The sequence below is a fragment of the Herpailurus yagouaroundi genome, unplaced genomic scaffold (assembly GCF_014898765.1).
Source record: "Herpailurus yagouaroundi ecotype Mexico unplaced genomic scaffold, PumYag 162, whole genome shotgun sequence".
Lineage (NCBI taxonomy): Eukaryota > Metazoa > Chordata > Mammalia > Carnivora > Felidae > Herpailurus > Herpailurus yagouaroundi.
Window position 1 is genome coordinate 66,388,401 of NW_024412403.1, and position 21,633 is coordinate 66,410,033.

At 42.2% G+C, this 21,633-nt stretch overlaps 1 protein-coding gene across 3 annotated transcripts in view; it reads right to left on the reverse strand.

Annotated features, from left to right (window-relative positions):
• The window catches only part of CD80 (CD80 molecule), a 43,703-nt gene that overhangs the window by 12,846 nt on the left and 9,224 nt on the right, over nucleotides 1–21,633 (reverse strand). Inside the window, exons 1-3 of one of the 3 annotated variants that reach the window (XM_040484592.1) lie at nucleotides 14,660–15,217; nucleotides 13,061–13,168; nucleotides 3,404–3,721 (exon numbers count right to left, since the gene is read on the reverse strand). In XM_040484592.1, the coding sequence (XP_040340526.1) occupies nucleotides 3,404–3,721; nucleotides 13,061–13,160 (418 nt within the window). In that variant the 5' untranslated portion in view covers nucleotides 13,161–13,168; nucleotides 14,660–15,217. Of the gene's footprint in view, nucleotides 1–3,403; nucleotides 3,722–13,060; nucleotides 13,169–14,659; nucleotides 15,224–20,554; nucleotides 20,623–21,633 lie in introns of those variants that run through there. The other 2 variants (XM_040484591.1, XM_040484589.1) reach the window with 2 other exon arrangements.

The window sequence follows — 21,633 nt, forward strand, 5'->3', positions numbered from 1 at the left end:
GCAGGTTTTTTGTTTTTTTTTTTAAGAGTTTATTTAGAAAGTATCATTGGGATGCCTGGGTGGCTCAGTCGATTAAGCGTCCGACTCTTGATCTCAGCTCAGGTCTTGATCTCAGGGTCATGATTTCAAGCTCCGCATGGGCATTGGGCTCTGTGCTGGGTGTGACGCCTACTTAAAAAAAAAAAAAGTATCACAATGTAAACAAATTGTGCCACTTGGATTTTCTTTTAATACAAGACAAACAATGCAAAACTGAAGCCACTCATGAGGACTGTGCTTCTCCAGAAAGTTGGGGTTTTTGAAAAGACCATCTGTGAACCATACATGATTACTAAAGATTCCTTTAAGGCACAGACTGGCCAAGATCCAACAGCAAGCTTTAAAACCAGTTTTGCCCTTTAACCCTGGGCCAATCGCTTAACCACTTTCGGTTTTACTTTGCTCATCTGTAAGATGGGGATAATAACACTTGCCTTCCAGGGTTGTAAGCATTAAATGACATCATTAATATAAATCATAAAGCACAGAGCCTGACACACAGGAAATCAGTTAATAGACTGACTTAGGTGGGTCTCAAATTTGCCCTCTTAGATGAGCTCCCTTGTTTATATCAAGTTGCTCAGGGGAAAACTTCCCAAACCGCCTGGCAGAACTGTGAATAATACGAGAAAGGGGAAGTTATGTCAAGTGATTAGAATTGCCAGGAAAAAGAAAAGCTTGCATTTGGTTGGAGGTGCAGTCACCTTTTTTGAATCAACTCTGTCTCTAAATTAAGTTTGACATTTTCCTGAACCATTTTTAGTTTGACATTTCTACTTCTTAAATTTATCTTATAAGATGAGATCATTACAATGGTAGCTGACACCAAGAATATTCCCTTTGTAGGGCACATGGGTGGCTCAGTCTGTGGAGCATGCAACTCTTGATCTTGAGGTTGTAAGTTCAAGGCCCAAGTTGGGTGTAGAGGTTACTTAAAATCTTAAAAAAAAAAAAAAAAAAGAATATTCCCTTTATTTCTTATAACATCATTGTTATGTGTTTTAACCTGGAATAACAAATCCAAGTAACTCATATCCTAAATTATGATTCATGTTCATTTCTGCATGCTGCTTTTCTGAGAGTTACTTAACCACAAGAATATTAAAAATATTCTATCTATTAAAAACCATCTTTGCAAGGTCTGGCTAGGCTTAGAACAGCCTCAGCTATCTCCTATCGCTTCAGGGAGGTGATCCATATCAAGTAATAGTACTTAAGGCCTTGCAAGACTGTGAACTATCAAAGAATTACTCCTTTGTATCTCATTTTAATGAATTAACCCATGTTTTCACCAATCTTAATGGGTAGGGTAAAAATATCTTACTGGAAGAAGAGGTGCACGTATGTTAGAAAGCTAAAAATCTGTTATCCTAGTTAATCTGTTAACTAGTATAGCTATTTCCTCCAAATACTGGTTAATGGAGGCTTTTATATACTGCTATGCTGATATAATATCATTTTGCAATCTTAGGCAAATGTAGAAAAACCAACTTGTCCTGGTTAGCCTGAGATTTTCCCAGGTTTGGCACTGAAAACCTCTCGTTTGAGGAAAATTCTCAGTCTTAGGCAAAGTGGGACAGTGATCACCCTTGTCAAACAAGTGATTATTTAATTTCTTGTTTCTCAAACTGTGGTCCATACCATACAGGCATCACTGCGCCATACCGTACCATACAGTAGCCATATAGGCATCACTTGGTAGTCTGTTGGCACAGAATTGAAGATCCAACCCCAGACCTACTGAATTTGACTCTGCGTTTTAATAAGATCTCCAATGATTCATAGGAACCTTAACATTTGAGAAGCACTGCTCTAACTGACTGAGATGGAAAAATCAGAATTGATTGGTTCTGAGTCAAATGAAGCAAGTGAAGCTTCCCTTTTTGTCTTCCCCTTTCTGACTTTTGTGCCTACCACGGCACCCCCTCCCGGCCCTTTTGAGGCCCCTAGCACTCTCGTGTTGCCTTCTTGGCTGACCTTGGTCTCCTGCTGTAGTCTTGCACTCCCTGAGACTCTGACTCTTTTCCCTCTTGGGTTTTATTCTTCATCCTTCTATCAAAATGCACCTTTTGGGATGAGCACTGGGTGTTGTATGGAAACCAATTTGACAATAAATTTCATATATTGAAAAAAAATTTTTTTAAATGTACATAGTCCTAAGTCAACTTCCCATTAGGTATTCCATTAGAGGAAGGACTATAGCCAATGTGTTAACTAATACAGGTTAATATGTTTGTGGTGCTACCTCCTCCCCAGGTAAAACATTTTCATTTTTAACAGAGATCTCATAGGGGGAAAAGTGCTGAAACTAAGCAGGAGCAGCAATAATGGTGGGGATTCTCAGAATCAATGCAGGTTAGAATTTTGGAGAAGGTGGGCTTTGAAGAACACCTAAAATCACACCCCTATATAATTATTGCTGTCTTCATGAGTAGGGAGTACAGAGTGAGGTTTAAGATAATTCTATACAACTGGCTCACTTCCTAAGCTTTAACGGTGATTTGGGTGCTAAGTGAAAGACTCAAAATAGCTGCAGACTGCAGAGAAGAATAGTGAAGAATTTGCCAAGGATCCACTTACATGATCTGTTATCAAGGTTAATGATTATCTTTCATTAAGTAATAGGTTTAGTTTCCACTAAAGGCCCAAGTGTCCAGGAAGACAAAGAAATGAGTTTGAATTTCAAGTATGAGGGAATGGTCAAGGGCTGTAATTTCTCAGCAAGGGGCTCAGGCTATATTAGTATCCTCTAGAACTACCACCTGTGATAAACGCAAGATTCCTTCCTATCCAAGAAATGCTTGCCTTCACGATAGACGTGTAAGTAGGACTTTGATTTATGAATTTTCTTCCCGGCCACATAAATTATGTATCCAATCCTCTAATGAGTAACTTTGTAGGAATAACCATTAGATGTGAGCCTCAAATATAATAATAAATATAAATAATATAGTAGCCATAGTAATAGGCATTCAAATACTATTTGAAAAATATTTATGCCTGCATTGTTCTTATACCTTTGAATATACTTTCACAAGAATATATTACTGGAGCAAGAGCAGTTAATAGTACAGCTACATCAAATCAAGTGTGTCCCCTTATGATTCAGAAGGCACTTCAGGATGACTGCCATGAATTTGGACTGTCAAAATGCAAGAAATACACACTAATCAATATTTCTAGAATGTCTTGAGAGATCACTTAGGGTTTATTGTAACATTATAGACTTACTTAACCCTAAATGCAGATACATCCCTCCTTGGTAACATTTTCAATGTTTCAATACTCCTAAATCAATAGGAGTATGTCTTTAAGGGCATCAGCAGTCTGCCAGTTTATAGTAAATCAGAAAAATCCCACTGACCTCTGACCAATAACATCACCGAAGTCAGGTGTTTCACTTTGTAAGACCCTTTTTCAATCTTTTGAATGATACAGGTGTATTTGCCATTGTCTGACAGGCGCAGAGCCATGATCACAATGGAGTGGTTATCGGTGACGTGAGTGAATGTGCGGTTCTTGTACTTGGGCCACACTTGTACTTTGCCAGACATGACAGCCAACACCATTTCATCATCCTTTTGCCAATAGATTCGAATTTCTGTCAGTTCTTTGGTGGAAATGTTGTAATCACAGGATAGTACTGCTACTTCTTCCACTGTCTTGTTCACCTGGATGATACCTAAGGAGAGGCAGAAAGAAAAGATTTTGTATTTATTAAATTTGGACTCCTGCACAAGCAGGAATTCAGAGTTGTCAATAACAAAACTCAAGGTGTTGTACCTAGTGACTAAGCATGATCAGAGAACTCAGTTTGATTTTGATCATTTTGGTCCCCAGAGCTATTTTTTTTATTGTGGTTTAAAAATGTAAAATAGCAATCCCCATCAAAATAACACCAGCATTCTTCACAGAGCTAGAATAAACCATTCTAAAATGTGTATGGAACCACAAAAGACGCTGAATAGCCAAAGTAATATTGAAGAAGAAGACTAAAGCTGGAGGCATCACAATCCCAGACTTTAGCCTCTACTACAAAGCTGTAATCATCAAGACAGTATGGTACTGACACAAAAACAGACACTTAGATCAATGGAATAGAATAGAGAACCCAGAAATGGACCCACAAACATATGGCCAATTAATCTCTGACAAAGCAGGAAAGAATATCCAATGGAATAAAGACAGTCTCTTCAGCAAGTGGTGCTGGGAAAACTGGACAGCAACATGCAGAAAAATGAACCTGGACCACATTCTTACACCATACGCAAAAATAAACTCAAAATGGATAAGAGACCTAAACATAAGACAGGAAGCCATCAAAATCCCCAAGGAGAAAGCAGGCAAAAACCTCTCTGACCTTGGCCTCAGCAACTTCTTACTCAACATGTCTCCGGAGGCAAGGGAAACAAAAGCAAAAATTAACTACTGGGACCTCATCAAAATAAAAAGCTTCTGCACAGTGAAGGAAACAATCAGCAAAACCAAAAGGTGACCGACAGAATGGGAGAAGATATTTGCAAATGACATATCAGATAAAGGGTTAGTATCCAAAATCTACAAAGAACTTCTCAAACTCAACACCCAAAAAACAAATAATCCAATGAAGAAATGGGCAAAAGACATGAATAGACACTTCTCCAAAGAAGACATCCAGATGACCAACCGACACATGAAAAAATGCTCAACATCACTCATCATCAGGGAAATACAAATCAAAACCACAATGAGATACCACCTCACACCTGTCAGAATGGCTGACATTAACAACTCAGGCAACAACAGATGTTGGTGAGGATGCGGAGAAAAAGGATCTCTTTTGCACTGCTGGTGGGAACGCAAACTGATGCAGCCACTCTGGAAAACAGTATGGAGGTTCCTCAAAAAATTAAAACTAGAACTACCCTATGACCCAGCAACGGCACTACTAGGTATTTACCAAGGAATACAGGTGTGCTGCTTTGAAGGGGCACAAGCACCCCAATGTTTATAGCAGCACTATCGACAATAGCCAAAGTATGGAAAGAGCCCAAATATCCATCGAGGGATGAATGGATAAAGAAGATGTGGTTTATATATACAATGGAGTATTACTTAGCAATCAAAAAGAATGAAATCTTGCCATTTGCAACTTTGTGGATGGAACTAGAAGGTATTATGCTAAGTGAAATTAGCCAGTCAGATAAAGACAAATATCATATGACTTCACTCATATGAGGAATTTAAGATACAAAACAGATGAACATAAAGGAAGGAAAGCAAAAATAATATAAAAACAGGGAGGGGGACAAAACATAAGAGACTTTTAAATATAGAGAACAAACAGAGGGTTACTGGAGGGGTTGTCGGAGGGGGCATGGGCTAAATGGGTAAGGGGTTTAAGGAATCTACTCCTGAAATTATTGTTGTACCATATGCTAACTAACTTGGATGTAAATTAAAAAATAAATACATTCTAAAAAAATAAAATAATGTAAACTATACCATCTTAACCATTTTTAAGTGTACAGTTTAGTAGTATTATGTATATTCACATTGTTGTGAAACAGATCTCCAGAACTTTTCATCTTGCAAATCTGGAACTCTGTATGCATTTCTTTTTTTTTTTTTTTTTAACCTCTTGGTAACCACCACTTAATGTTCTGTTTCTATGAATTTGACTACTTTAGATACTGCATATAACTGGAATCATATAGTATTTTCTTTTTGTGACTGGCATATTTCACTTAGCATAGTGTCCTCAAGTTTCATACATGTTTTAGCATGTACCAGAATCTCTTCCCTTTTTAAGGAATAATAAGATAATGATAATATTCCATCATATGTATATACTCCATTTTCTTTTCCATTCATCTGTCGATGGACAGTGAGGGAGAAGGTCCACTAGTCCCAGAAAAAGGAGGACTTTAGGCAACCTAGCATATGAATGCTAAGTATGGGTACACAATGTACTCAGCCTGATGAGGAATATGGAAATCATTGGACTGTGAGATCTTAAAAGGACTTCCATGTCAGTTCATTTTGGTTGTCTTATTTATAGGTGAGAAAACTAAGCCCAGAAGAGGAAGCTGCTCCTGTTTTACACTTTCTGGCCCAGACCTTTCAGGCCACTCTCCTTGTTTATTGGTTTCCCCAACTTTAGGCCCCGGTTCCAGGATTAAGTAGGCCAGCACTACCCACACCCCCAGCCAGACCCCACCATTGAACATTTTTGCTTTGAGAAGCACAGTCGTTTTTGTTCCAGGCCTGGAATGAACTCATGACTTCAGGCTGAATTTACTCCCCTCATCTCCACCAGACAAGGTTTAGTGTGCACCTCCCCCCCCCCCCCAGACTATTTTTATCCTTTTCAGCAATGCTAAATGGATCTATATCCGGTCCTTATCTTTTCAGCTATCTGCAATCCATGTGACAGTTACCCTATTAGAGGGTCCCATTTAAAACATTCTGCCCATTTTCCCATCAGTATATTCCAGAAATACCAACATTTCAGTATCCAAACTCCACCTTTTTGTTAGCTCCTAAGCGTTTATCAGTAGCACCAAACTCCCCTGGCAGACTATATTTTCTGATTTTTTTGGTTCAGAAGGCATGGCCGTTCTTCCTATGCTACACTTGACCTACAAGCAGAGTCCCCCAAGCCCAAGCTCTTTCACTAGCCACTCCCTCCCCCACCAATGCTATCATGTCCCAAATCCCCCAGAGCCACATGGCATCCCCTGGGGAGGCCCCTATCAAAGGATCCAGTCTCCAGTCCCTCTCTCTTCTTAGATAGCATGATCATGGAGCACGAGCACCTCTCTACGTCAACAGCTGTTCTTTAGGCCTTCATCAGATTGGACATGGGCCCCCCACAGCATTAGGAAGTAAGTTTTTTAATGGCGGGTATCTTCAGAGCAGTGTGAGGAAACTCCCAATGATCTCAGGCACCCCTTTCGGCAATTGCACAGAACACTGCCACCCCCAGCTTTAGGGAACATAACTGAGAAAGTGAAGAAATGAAAAGATATACTTCAGAGGAGCACATAATAGATAAATAACCTGAGTTATTTTTTTGTCTAATGTTTATTTATTTGGGGGAGGGGGTGCGCAGCATGAGTGGGGGTGGGGCAGAGAGAGAAAATCCCAGGCAAGCTTCAGGCTGTCAGCACAGAGCCCGATGTAGGGCTCGAACCCCCAAAATCGTGACATCATGACCTGAGCGGAGATCAAAAGCTGGACGGTCAACCGATTGAGCCCCCCGGGTGCCCCAACCTGAGCTCTTTTGAGAAAGATACAGCAGAGGGCACCTGGGTGGCTCAGTCAGTTAAGGGTCTGTTGGCTTTTGGTTTGGGCTCAGGTCATGATAATGCTTTGTGAGTTCAAGGTCCGCTTTGGGCTCTGTGCTGACAGTGCAGAGACTGCTTGGGATTCTCTCTCTCTCCCTCTGCCCCTCCCCCGCATGCATGCACGCACACTCTCTCTCTTTCTGTCTCTCAAAATAAATAAATAAACTTTATATTAAAAAAATACAGCAGAAGCAAACTGATATGTAGGAGCATCAACTACGGATTCCTACTGACTTGGATTCTAGTCCCAGCTCAGCCACTTGCTGATTAATCCAATTCCTCATCAGTAAAAAGTATGTAATACCTACCTCTCAGAATCACTGTAAAATTAAATTCAATTAAATGATATAAATGGAAAAGTCCCTAGTACATGGCAGGTCTTCTGTAAGACTTTTCCTTTCCTTCCCCAACTCTTGCTCCCAACTTCTACCCTGTGGTCCTTTCATTTCACTCAGGGGTTACGTCAGATACATAGGATTCTGGTCTTGCTATTGGCCATTACAGATACCACGACAGAAAGCAGCTCATTCATCTGAGATTCTAAATAGGGTCTTTCCCTATGATCTGTTTGTTCCCACCCGAAAAGAATCCAGGATTTCTAAGTAATTTTTACATGTGGTGACATTAGCAAAAGAGGAATCTCAGGGGCACATAGATGGCTCAGTCAGTTGAGTGTCTGACTCTTGATTTCAGTTCAGGTCCCAGTTCAATCCCAGGGTCGTGGGATTGAGCCCTTCAGGGTGGAGCCTGCTTAAAATTCTCTCTTTCTCTCCCTCTGCCCCTTTCCCTTGCTCACTCTTCCTCTCTCTAAAATAAAAAAATAAAAATAACAAAAATGAAAAAAAGAGGAATCTTAACTGAAAATGAGCTACTTTGACTAATGACTTTTTTTTTAATTAAAAAAAGGGTTTTTTTGGTTGTTAATTAAGTAGGCTCCACGCCCAATGTGGGGCTTGAACTCACAACCCTGAGATCAAGAGTCATGTGCTCTATTGACTGAGCCAGGCAAGCACCCCTTCAATGATGACTCTTAAGGAGTTTTTGTCCAGCCATCTGAGGAGAAGTGTGGGTGTCTCTCTAAAGGTCAGTAACCATCAATGGGATCCTTAATGTTCCTATGTGAACTCCTCTCACCACACACTCATGCTGAAGAAGAACCAGACTGAAAAGAGGAACCAAAAATCTTCTGGGCAATTTGGAAATTCCACCGGGACCCAGCTTCCATACTCAGGGCTGCTACATGCAGACAATTAAAAGGTCTCTGAAGTGTTTTGTGTGCTTCAGTGGCTCTGGAGGGGAGAGTCAGGTCCCTGAAATCTGAGTATTACTACCTAAAACCCAGCTGAATTTTGACCTTGCTTCACTATTTTACAGATGGGCACAACAACACTTACCTAACAAAGCAGGCACGAGGATTCTGTGAGGTAACACACAGAAGATACCTCTGCAGTTGTGGGCATATGACAGGTGTACCATTGCCTTCCCCAGACATCCACACAGCCCAGTTCCTCATTTCCCTTTGTCAGGGAGCCCTTCTTTGACTCTCTTTAACCAGTGCCCTCCTCCCAGACCTCATCCATGCTGCTCCTCATTAGTCCCTTGCCCTGATTTACTTCTCTTCAAGTTTATCTTCAGCAGCAGTTACTTCTGAGGCTATGGGAACGAGGGGTGGGGGGTGGGGGGGCTTTATCTGTTTAGTTTATCATTATATCCACAGAATCTAGAACAGGGACTGGCCCAAAGTAGGCACTCAATAAATATTTACTGAATGAATGACTAGGCATTAGGAGATGAGATCTGCCTCCATCGGTTTTTGCACATTAGAATCATAACCTCGGACAAATTGGTTCCTTGGGAATCTCTACAAAAGGGGCATAATACATTCTCTACTAAAACTTTACATAATTATCACGGGGATTATATGATGTAAATCATATAATACCCAGATGTAAAAGTGCTAAGTTAATTGTAACACACTATACAGAAATTTTAAACTTAATTTTCTCTCATTTCCTTAATTAACTTTCCTGTCATGTGCAGCATGTGATTTATTGAATCACACCCAGGACAGGCCAGAATCACTGTGGTAACTGGCTGACATCCGGACTGAGCCAAGTGCCCACAGCTGGGCAGAACAGATTAAATCCCCATGTGTTGGGCTGTATGTTAGCTCACTGGGACTTGAGAGTGCTTTTTAAGTAAAGATGTTCCCTAACTCTAAAGGAAACACACTAAATTTAGAAAGAATGGAAAATATAGAAACACCTAAAAGTTATAGATATAACCCCACCATCTAGAGATTTACTGCTAATGGTCTGTGTATATCTTTCCAATGGAAGTGACCTTTGGGGACACTTCTAAGTACTTTTCATGAAGGGAACCAGCACACCTGGGGCTCCTGTTGGCCTTGGGCTTGGTGCTGGGAACACAAGGGGGAGAAGTATCTGCTCTCCAGCAGCTAACAGATTTCAGACTTGTTACCTGATTTTTTCCATTGCTCCTGACTTTCTCTCCTCTTGAGACCCAGCCTATGCACTCTGTATAAAGTCTGACCCTTTTGTGTCTCTAAACAGTACTTAAATCTTTAAAAAGCTCAGGGACATTAAATATCAGAGTTCTCACAGCAAGAACTGTGACTTCTAGGACCCTTGGCCAGCAGCGCTCAGACAATACATGACAGGAAGAGTGTCTGTGGTGCATTGAGGGCATTCTTTTCCCTGTGGCTCAGTTTTCCTCATGCCATAAACTTACGGGCAACACCTTTCTTATGTCCCTGGCCCACTCCTACCAAAGGCCTCTCCACTCCCCTTAGAGCTGTGCTTACCTGAAGATATCCCACCTCAGAGAAAGCTGCCTGATAAGGTCAGTCCCTCTGAAAGCGACCGTGTTAGATCCTCTGCCTTATAAATACCAGTTTCTGGGGGTGCCAGAAACTGGGGGTGCCAACTTCTCAGTTGGTTAAGCATTTGACTTCGGCTCAGGTCATGATCTCACGGTTTGTGTGTTTGAGTCCTGCGTCAGGCTCTGTGCTGACAACTCAGAGTCTGGAGCCTGCTTTGGATTCTGTGTCTGCCTCTCTCTCTGTCCCTCCCCTGCTTGCACTCTGTCTCTCTCTCAGAAATAAAATAAACATTTAAAAAATTTAAAAATAAATAAATACATACATACATACATACATACCAGTTTCTGGAGTACATGAGTTTTTAGTTTTGCCTCCACAGACCAAACCAGAAGTGGAGAGGAGTCCAGCTGGCCCCTCCCTTTTCAGGACAAAGAGGTCACCTGTCCTGGGCAGCAACAGCTGGGGGTGGGTGGTAGTGCAGCTTCCTGGACCAGGCCAGGAGAGGAAGGTGTGTGCCAAATCCCTTTCCCTGAAGCAAAGAACTCCATAATCTCACCCAGTCTTGCCTCCCACAGGACATGCTCAGCTCCTAGCTGCACCCGGTCTGGCAAACTCTCCCCGATTCTACATCACACACACCCTCTGATTCCCCCATCTCCCTCTGACTCCAGTCTCTTCATCAAAGCTGTCTATAACAGCCTCCTGACAGGTTTCACACAATCGCTCTGTCAGCCCTACAAGCCATTCTTTCTGCTCTAGCAACACCTTTTTTTTTGTAACGTCATTTCAGAACTTTACTACTCAAACTGAAGGGCTGTGGCCCAACAGTGTCCGCATCACCCGACTGCTTGTTAAAAAATGCAGAATCTCAGGCCCCTCCCTGACCCACCTAGGCAGAAACTGTATTTTTCAAAAAATATACAGACTTTATTTTAGAGCAGTTGTAGGTTCATAGCAAAATGAATAGAAAGTACAGAGAGTTCCTGTATACTCCATCTTGTCCATGCACACAGCTTCCCCTACCATCAACATCCTATGCCAGAGGGTACATTTGTGACAATCAATGAACCCACATTAACACATTATCACCAAAGTCTGCACTTTACTTTAGGGGTCATTCTTGACACTATACATCCTATGGGTTTTGACAAACGTAAAACGACATGTATCCACCATTACAGTATCATACTGAGTCTTTTCACTGCCCTAAAAATCTCCTGCTTTTGACAAGGCCCCCGGGTGATTGATATGTATCATCGAGGTGTGAGCAGCACTGGTATAGACCATGTCACAACTCCTTAAAACACTTCCATGGCTTCCCAGTACTCTCTAAATAACATTCAGATTCCTGACCATGGCCTTCAAGCCCCATGGAATCTGGTCCCTGCCTCCGCCTGCCCCAACACCAGCCGCTTTCACTTTCCTGCTCCTTTGTTTCCTCCACATGCTGCTCTCCCACCTTCACCCAGATCTCCCTCACCACTCTCTCCTGGCAGAGGAGGACATTGCTTGTTGCTCACACATTCATTTGAGTGATTCTTTGATTGATTTTCACGTTCTTCCCAATGACTAGAACTTCCATGAAGACAACAGCCACACCAATTTTGCTCGCAGCTTGTCCCCGGGACCAAGAAAAGTCTCCTGTACATAGGAGATGCTCAACATTTGTTGAGTTAATAAATGAGTAAACAAAAGGAAGACCGCTTGTGCCAGACTCATCCTTACCTTTGTGCCTTTGTCTGTGCTGTTGTCCTACTCAGAATTCTCCCATCATCGCCCATCCTCCACCAGAAGCCTGCCCAGCTGCCCCAGCCCGCCCTGGTCTTAGGCTCTTACAGTCAGAACCAGGCCCTTCACTGCTCTTTACTTGCCTGTGGGTTATTTTGCCTTCTCCAACTAACACACTCAAATCTCTTAGAGGACAGGATTCCCAGGCACAGTTTTTAAGTACATAGTAGGTGTTCAAGCATGAGAAGTTCATGGATTTGTTTGTTGACTCAGTACAGCAACAAAGAAATCTGGCTGTAGCTATAGGACAAAGTGCTTTCCTAAATATTTTTCTTTAGCTCAAAGATCATCTCCTTCCACTTGCCTCTAATTTTCCTGCTATAATTGCTAAAACTCTGGTTTTAATTTTATATTCTCCATTTCATTGGTTCCTACACACACACATATTTCCAGGAAGCCTGTATAAGTTTCCTTCTAAGTATTTTTAAACTCTTTAGACTCCCCAGGAGACTTGAGGGTGCTCCCCTAACTTACCAGAAGAAAACTGTAACTGTTGGAAAGGTCATATAACTGCCAAATATATATATAATATCTGATGCATAAATTGTGAAACTTAAGTCACAGTTCTCTTGATTCAGCAACCATGTGAAATAGCAAAATTTCCAGCCCAGGACAGAAAATATACGACGACCACCACTGCGGGCCAGTAATCCATGTGCCCAAACTCCTCTCCCCATCCACCTGCCTCCTTCCCTCACACTTAGATATTCTGGGTGATGCCTGCAGTGCGGACATGCTTTAAGTTAGCAGCTTTTAAGACCTTTTAAGGACCTTTGATGTCAGGCTCTTTGCAAACCGGCAAACCATGCTGAAGCCAGATTCTTCTCTTTACTTTGGGGAAACCAGGTAGTATGCTGTTCAGCAGAAAGAAGATATTTTGTTTGGATTTTAAAAATAAAGTCAGAACCATCCTTCAGCAGGATGAGCCCTGCTCTTCTCAACAGCCTCCCAAATCCAGCCCCCGAAGGTTAGCTTGCAGGGTGACAGAAGGGGGCAGCACAGAAAACACCACCACCTAAACTTTGAAGCAGCAAACTCAGTCAAGTTCCTGAAAGTTCCTTACCTGAACAGAAGTAAAAAAGACTAGCTAGCATCAAGAGCGGAAAGAGCTTGGGATATGGGTGCTTCAGTAGTGGTGTTTTCCACTTTGCTGCATGATCCATGGTTTTTGCTGCGTAGGGCAGAGAATGAAAACAATTTCAAACCAAGTTAGACATGGGTAATTCCCAGCAAGCACAAGGCAGGAACAGAAGACAATTCAGTTGTCTCATACAGAGGGTTCTCCCGTGACGTTTGCAAAAACACACCATGAATGGTGTACCTGGGTCTCCAAACTCCTGAATATAAAAGGTTGTGGGTTTATTTTCACAACCTGGAAAGGAAAAAGAGTCACCCAGGAAGGAAGGTCGGCCTAGTATGGGTTGTAAAACTCCCTAGTTGCCTGCCTGAAATGAGTCGGCGATCTTAATCTGAGAAACTTCTAAAGCAGACAATCTTGTGGGAAAAGCAAAGGTTGGGGGAACTCCAAGGAGGTAACCCTGCCTTGTACATGTTCCCCAAACTAACCACAGCTCTCCCATAGAATGGCTCTGTTTATGGAGATGATTAAGACTTTGAGTAAAAGCACAGAGAACTACAAGGGCAGTCAATATCGGTTAGCCAAAGTTCTGGTGTTCTTCAAAACATACCAAGAAACACAAAATATCGGTGAGGGCATAGTTTGTCCAAGGCAGTACTTAAGTTACGAAAGTACTTCCTTCTCAATACATTAACATATACATATACATATATATACACAGACATATATATATATATGTGTATATATATGTATATATATGTGTATATATATGTTTATATATATATATGTATATATAAAAACAAAGACATGTCTTAAAGGGGTAGAGGATCTGAATCAACAGATTCAGATAGAAAACAAATTCAGATAGAAAAATCTATCAGTAGAAAGGGAAAAGACATATTGCAAATATTACTTAGTTATATTATGTACTATAATGTGAGTAAGCTGACTTTTTTCAGTAAATATATCAAAACTTAGAACTGAAATAGAATGCTGTGCTTCAATGTGATCTTCTGAGGTTGCCACCACAGACATAGTCCAATGCTACCCAGAGGACATTTGGGCCTCCTCTTTGGGAACCACCCCAGAGGTCATTTTCCAGCCACCCTTGATTGTTTGTTTTATTAGCCACGCTCCATTTTAACCAGGATTAGCTTGGATTCATTTATTCATCAGAATTTTATAAGCCATAATTCTGGTGATGATTCTCCAACTGTGCTGGGAAGCCTCAGCCTCCTATGGGAATGAGACCCCGGCAGGCTCCTTTGGAAATAGGTATGCATCTTGGAGATAGGAGTGATGGTATGCTTGTTTAAAAAGCAGTCAGATTGGAGTGCCTGGGTGGTTCAGTTGGTTAACGGTCTGACTCTTGGTTTGGGCTCAGGTCATGACCTCACAGTTTGTGAGTTCAAATCCTGCATCAGGCTCTGCACTGGCAGTGCGGAACCTGCTTGGGATTCTCTCTTTCCTGCTCCCTCTCTCAAAATAAATAAGTAAACTTAAGAAAAAAAAAAAAGCAGCCATATTATTGGTAACTATTCTTACCAAGCTATCCCACGTTAAGATAATATTAAATGTACTTACCTGCTGAAGAACAATTGCTCTTTTCCTCTTGTGTTAAAAAAATCAAAGGATGAGGCCCCAGTTCTGAGATGTTCTTTTCTTGCTGTCTCCAAAATAATGGCAAGTTTCTCAGTTTTTCTTTGGGTGATATATCTTCCAACTTCCTTTTACTCCCTAGAAGATCTGATGTTCTTCACCAGAAATGTTTAAGTCAAAGCAAGGGATGGGTAGGGTGTTACGTGTGATTTGAGGAAGCTTGCTCAGCTTTCCCTTTTTATCAGCATCTCCTCAGAGGGTGTGGCCTAGACCAACCACACAGCCCCTCCCTCACTACCTCACACAAACCAGTAGGCTCAAGGGGAGAGAAGACTGCATTGGGCAGCCTGGGGGAGCCATTGGCTTTGGCGGTAGACAGACTGTGAGCTTTGTGGGCCAGTTGTTTCTGTGTCGGTCTCAAGTTTTGTTTTAGCACCCAGTGTTACCCCTCTCTACTCATGGCCCTGCCACTGCAGGAGTGGGCCATCTACCTCATATATAGTGGCCACTTTTTGGAGAGTGCTGGGCTCAACAGGCCACCCTTAACGGCACTCCCACCCCTCCACCTCAGCTACCTTCACAGAAGAGACTTCCGGCAGCCATGCTGGACAGGATTGCAGTTACTGTAGCCATGGTTGAGGGCACCTCAGGTGAGCACAGTGATAGAACCAAGGGGTGGGATGAAAAAGGTTTTAGTACCCACCCACCCTTTCTATTTCAATCAGCCTTCTACCCCTGTATAGAATTCTGGAGCATTCTGTAGGTAAAGAGCTGACTCATGCTGGTGCAGCCGACCTGTTTTGCACATTTCACAGTTTGCTTCTCCCCCTGGAGCTTCTCTGTTGCTTTGGCATGGGGAGTTTTGTGCTTGAACATGTGCAGCCTGGGAATTTGGGGGTAGTTAGTGCCCGTGGGGCTACTTCTTGACCAGAGGGGGTTGGAAGCTGACAGTTTCCAGGTGGAGAGTTCTAGGAGACATTTCACGAGTTTCTCCAGAAGGTCCCAGTGGGGTTGAGTACCAGTTGCCTGCAGCAAAAGTCAACGTGGTAAAGCACCCTTGTACTGGCTTTTCTTTCTTTCCTGTCTCAATCCCCCTGTCCTATACCACTGGACTACATTCCCAATAAACTAGGCCTTTTTTTCCAGCTTTGCTTTCTGCAGAATCTAGGGTAAGGCAGGAGGGATACTCTTTCTTTTCTTTTCTTTTCTTTTCTTTCTTTCTTTCTTTCTTTCTTTCTTTCTTTCTTTCGGGAAAAAAATCAGTTTAAGCTGCCATCTATCCTAATATTTTTCAGTGTTAAGGAAGGCACTGAAATCCCTTCATACTAAAAGCTGATATGGAAGGATGACACCCTCTGGGTGTCCGCAGGGTGGGGAGGAGTGACAATCATCATGAGGGAAGAGAAGGAAAGAATAAAGTCTCTTCCACTTCATGACTGTGCTCAGGCTCTCCCCAGGCCTGGACCTCACCTGGGGGAATGTGTCCCAATGCTCAGCTAATGCCCTAGCCTCAGAAAATTGCTGACTGCCTTTGAGACAAGTCTTATGCACACGAGTGAGTAGCAGCTAATGCAATGTGATCTGATAGGTCCACTTGTATAGTATCTCTCCTGGTAGCATCCACAGCGTTAGTGCCTCTCTGCCGGGAGATGGAGCTGTTTGGGTTGAAGGGAGGGTCTTCAAACTGAGATACCTCTACCCCCAAAGTTGCCTGCAGGTTTTCAAAGGGTATGCAGGCACTGGTAATTTTAAGACAATCCATTTCCAGGTTTTCAGTTTCTTTATGGACTCTTTCATAAAACTTACCTGCGGTGAGAAGGACCTTGTCTTTCTCCCTGTTAGAGAAGAAAAGGTCACCTCTGACTCAACTTTAATGTCACTATGATACAGTGTTCTAGAAGGTGAAAAAACTTCAGGGTGCCAAATAAAGAGACAATTTGAAATACTGGTGTTTTAATCAATATTGCCTTCTTACATCAAGACAATATCAGCCCAAGGTAGGGGGGTTTCATGTCCCTCCCATCTTGGCCATGTTTCTGTAGAGGTAGAAACGTGGCAGTAGAAACAGATGTATTGTAGAGTTGGCGTGGCAGGAGAGGCAGCAGCTTCTATTTAATAAACATTGCCTCTTCTACTTCTTGTCTATTGGCAAAGACACCATCTCTCTGAAAGCAGCCAGAAAGAGCAAAGAGAGTGTGGGTAAGAAATGGGGGAGGCAGAGGCACCTTGCTCCACACCAGTGATAAGTTTGTGCCAGGGTTCAGTGGCTGACTGCTCTTAGAATATTCAAGTTCTACAAAGCATGCCGGTAAGACTTTATATGACAGGGGCCCACTGCATTTTCATCTTCTCTGTTAAAAAAAAAAAAAAAAAAAAAAAAAGCTTGGTGAGCATTTTCATTCATCTGTGTCTTGGTCTGAGCCTCAGCTGCATATTTCGAATAATGATGAGGAAGGATGTTAACAACTTCCACTTTACAGTTGCAGTGACCTTCAGCCTCTCAGTGGAGGGGCTGAAATGCTCCTCTGGCTCCTTCCCCTGCTTCATTCAAAGTTGTTTATAACCTGCACCCAGCATGGGGTGGCAAGATCTAGGCTATAAGACCATGGTCCTCCCAAGTGGTGCCATAGTCTGCTAAAGCTGGTAGAAACGTTATCAGTGTAAGAGTGGTCATCTCTTCCTCTCTGAATGCTGTCACACTCTTTCTGGTTCTCTGAAATGGAAATCACTGGAATTCTTAAAATGAAAAGAACAGTGGAAACTCAGAGTTAAACCTTGTCTAAATTAAGGGCTCTATCCCCAATGCCCACTGCTCCTCTTCTACCTGTGTTTGGCATTACATTCTCTCTGCCTGAAAACCTTGACTGTTCCTTAACTTTCTAGGTGCCTTTCCCTGTCTCTCTGCCCATCCAAACATCTTCCTTCCTGAAAGGACCAGGCCAAATGCCTTTTCCTCAAGAAGTTGTCATTGATTCTTCTAATCCCCATCTGCTCTTTCCTTTCTCTTTGCTTCTAATGTATGTACCACTCCTTTGGCATGTCAAGCCAATTCCCCTCAAATGTATGGAGTTTGTACTGTGAACCTGGAACTGTGTCAAGCAATAGGGATGCAAAAAGGAACAGAATGGGAGAAATAAGAACAAGGTAGAGGGGCCCTAAGAAAAAGAAGCAAGAGATAGCAGAGAAAAGGACCAGAGCAATCAGCTGAATAGGGGCCTGCAGAATAGGAGTCCCATACCTCCTCCAGAGCAGTAGTTCACTTCTGTAAGTCATTATTTCCCACCCTTGGATTGGGAGATCCACCCACCAGTAGATTTTGAAACCTTTGGTTCACTTTCTACCAGATGGTCATCAGCCTCTCTGCTTCTCCCAATCCTGTTGGGATTTCCCTCCCACAGGGACAGAAGCTCAGCTGGCCAGCTGGATCCCCACGATCCCCTCCTAGGGTTTGCATTGGGCCTCTGGTACTCCTAACAGACTTGACTGATCACTGGGCTGGCTCTCAGTGAGTAAAAATACAGCCTCCAGGAAATGGAAAGTAGCCACTCCTATGGTGAAGCCTGGGGTAGAGAATCTAAAGAGTGAAACCAATGACTTCACAATGGCAGCCGGTTTAGGCAGGTTTCCTAGTGGTGTCAGGCCACTAGAGAGTCCCTCAACCTCCTCCCGTGGCCACCAGAGAAATCAGTCCAAAGCTGAAGGGATTTAGTCTGAGAGCACTGTTAAAGCTCTTCACTGGGGGCACCTTGGTGGCTCAGTCAGTTAAGTGTCTGGGTGACTCAGTCAGTTAAGTGTCTGACTTCGGCTCAGGTCATGATCTCACAGTTTGTGGGTTTGAGCCCCCTGTTGGGCTCTGTGCTGACAGCTCAGAGCCTGGAGCCTGCTTCAGATTCTGTGTCTTCCTCTCTCTGCCCCTCCTCTGCTTGCGCCCTATCTCTGTCTCTCTGTCTCTCTCTCAAAAATGAACAAACATTTAAAAAAATGTTTTAAAAGCTCTTCATCAAATTCTGCCTTTATGGTGGGTACTTGCTCTTCTGCAGAGGCTTCAATTCCTCAAATTCCTTCTCATATTCAAACAGCAGCTAAATATCTATGCAAGGTGTGCTTTAAATGGTGCTGTTTCTGGGAAGACCTGCTGAGAGATAAATTCCCCTTTCTAATCAAGCCATGCGATTTCTCTTTAATTTTATGAATAGAGTTCAACTACTACTCCCCATCTGCCTTTTTGAAATCTGGACACTGTGACCTTTTGTTTTGGCCTTTTGGTTTTCCCCTTCAGTTTATATTACATTGTCAATAAGAAACAAATGGCAACTATTACTTCACTTTTCAGAAAAATATTCAAGGAAGAAAGGGGAGAAGGGGGAGGAAGGGAAGGAGAGGAGAAGGAGGAAGAGGAAGAAGAAGGGGGAAGAAGGAGGAAAGTAAAGGAGGTTGATTACTCCATTTTAGGGGTGCATAAGTAGCATAGAGGGCTTAAACAGTAAATAACACCCTACTGTTAAAATCTTTAATTCACATGACCTTTAATTCATTGAAGCTTGCTTTCACCGCACTATACAGTCCCGTTGTGAAAGCACCAAGATCATTTCTAGTTTCTCTTTCTCCTGCCTGGTGATTGGCTCCTTTCTATGTTTCTCAGGAGACAAGGAAAATAAAATAGAAAACTGAAAAGAGTGGCTTTTGTAAATTTGTTAACAGCTCTGGTGGACAGTGTGGGTAGGGGGAGGGGCAGCCAACGGCTGTAGTGACTCTTAATTCCCCCAAATCCTGGACTGGCCAGGATTCCAGAGCAGGTCCCTACCCTCAGGCACAGAAGCCTCGATTCTCCTGGACACAGTACTTGTCTCTTCTTTTCTCAAAGGATCACGCAGTAACATGCTGCAATGTCCTTTGAAGGAAGCCCTTACCAGTTTAGTCAGAAAAAAAAAAAAAAAAAAAAAAAACTTCCCTAAACACAACCAAACTATCTCCTGCTTTAATTTAAGATGATTTTCTCTCATTCAGTCATCCACAGAAGTGGGGAGCATTTGTGTCCATTATAAGCCCAAAACAAATAAACAGAAACACCTCAGGGCAATAGAGCATCATTACCAAGCTCCTCAAAACCACTCAGCCTGTGTGAAACAAAACCTCAGCTTTCCATTGCTTTTTTTCTCTGAGTTACCCAGTTTAGCATCCTTTCTGTTGTTGCCTGTTACTTTTCTCTGGATCCATTTTCTACATGTAGTTAACTGGGCTCATTTAGAAAGAATCCACATAGGTGATTCCTGGTCGTGGTATGTCATACTTCCACTCATTATTGCCACAATTTCCACAAATATTTTGTTGGCATTTTCATCATACTGCAGATGCATATTTAGCTAGTTGCTCTGGGGATGAGCAACTGTGCCTCAGCTCGGGAGAATATGCCAACCTAAACCTGTATCTTCACTTTCACTACTACTACTTCTCCTTCTCCTTCTCCTCCTTTTTTTTTTTTTTTTTTTTTGCTTCTCCCGCGTGCTGGCTGTTTGGGTTATCACTGCGCTTCTGGCAATTTTAAATTGTCTTCTTAATTATGCTTCAAAAATCAGCCCAGGTGTTATTTTTTCTGGACGCCTTCTCTGAACACTCTAAGTTGGTAATGTCTCTCTCATATCTGCTGACCTTGTATCTTGAACATTCTCCCTTGTCACAGTCCTCATGGCCTAATGTCATTATACTTTACCAAGTCTCCTCTAGTAGCATGATTTTTGCCTTACCTCTGTAATTTTGGGGAGCACCTGGCAAAGCACCTGACACATTTTATGTGCTGTATAAGTAAGGGTTCTCCAAAGACACAGAGTCAATATGTATATATATGGAGAGAAAGAGATTTATTCTGAGGAAGTGACCCACCTGATTGTGAAGGCTGGCAAGTCCAAATCTCTGGGGACCCAGGAAAGAGCAGATGCTGCAGCTCGAGTCTATTGACACAAAATGAATGAACCTTTTAGAATTTCTAAAAAAGAAAAAGGAAGAGAGTTTTATTCAAGCTCAAGTTAGGACAGCTGCCTGAGATACACAGTCTTCACAAAGAAGAGAGTGCTCCAGTAAGGGAACATTTGGTGTAGGGTTATGTACATTTATTCACACAAAAAGTTACAAATAATTAGATGAAGAACATTTCAGTAAGTTGTAGGCCTTAATTTTCTAGTATATGCAAGGGGCTATCTGACTTTAATCGTGTGGGAACAGGGAAATTTCTTACTTTTTCTTATCTTTTATGCTCAGAATGCACCTCTTTGGTTATTTTCTTCAATGAAGCAGATGTACAATGTGTACCCTGGGCAGAAATAGAGCCCATGCTTTGAGGTTTTGCCGAATCAATTTGACTTGGTAAATGTTAAAGTACAGCTTCCCTAGAAGCATGGGAGCCTGGCCCACAAACATTAAAAGTTGAAAACTTCCTTTATCAAGTCAGAAGACAGTCTGCTGTCAGACTTCCTACTTCCTTGCTGGAGGTCAGTCTTTTTTCTATTAAGGCCTCCATACTGAATTGGTCAGGCCCGATTCTGTCATGGAATATCATTGGCTTTACTCAGTATCTACTGATTTCAATGTTCATCTCATCTAAAAAATACTTTCACAGAAACATCTAGAAAAATGTTTGACTGAATATCTGGGTATTATTGCCTAGCCCAAGTGAATATGTTCACCAAGTCCTCTGAATTGAATTGATATGTGGACAGCTGCTTTGGGCTTCCAATGTCTCCTGTACTAGCTTTTTTCTGGTTTCTTCTAAAAAGCCTTTACTTCATCCCCCCTCCCCCAACTTTAATTCATTTTAACAAATGTATATTGAAATCCTATTCTGTGGTATGTTTACCTTTGAATCTTTTAGTTATTTTGCGTCTGCAAGAGTTCAAGGGGCCCTGCCTATTAACCATTTCCTGTTAGCGCTCTCTCAATCTCTTTTTTTTTTTTTTTTTTTTAGC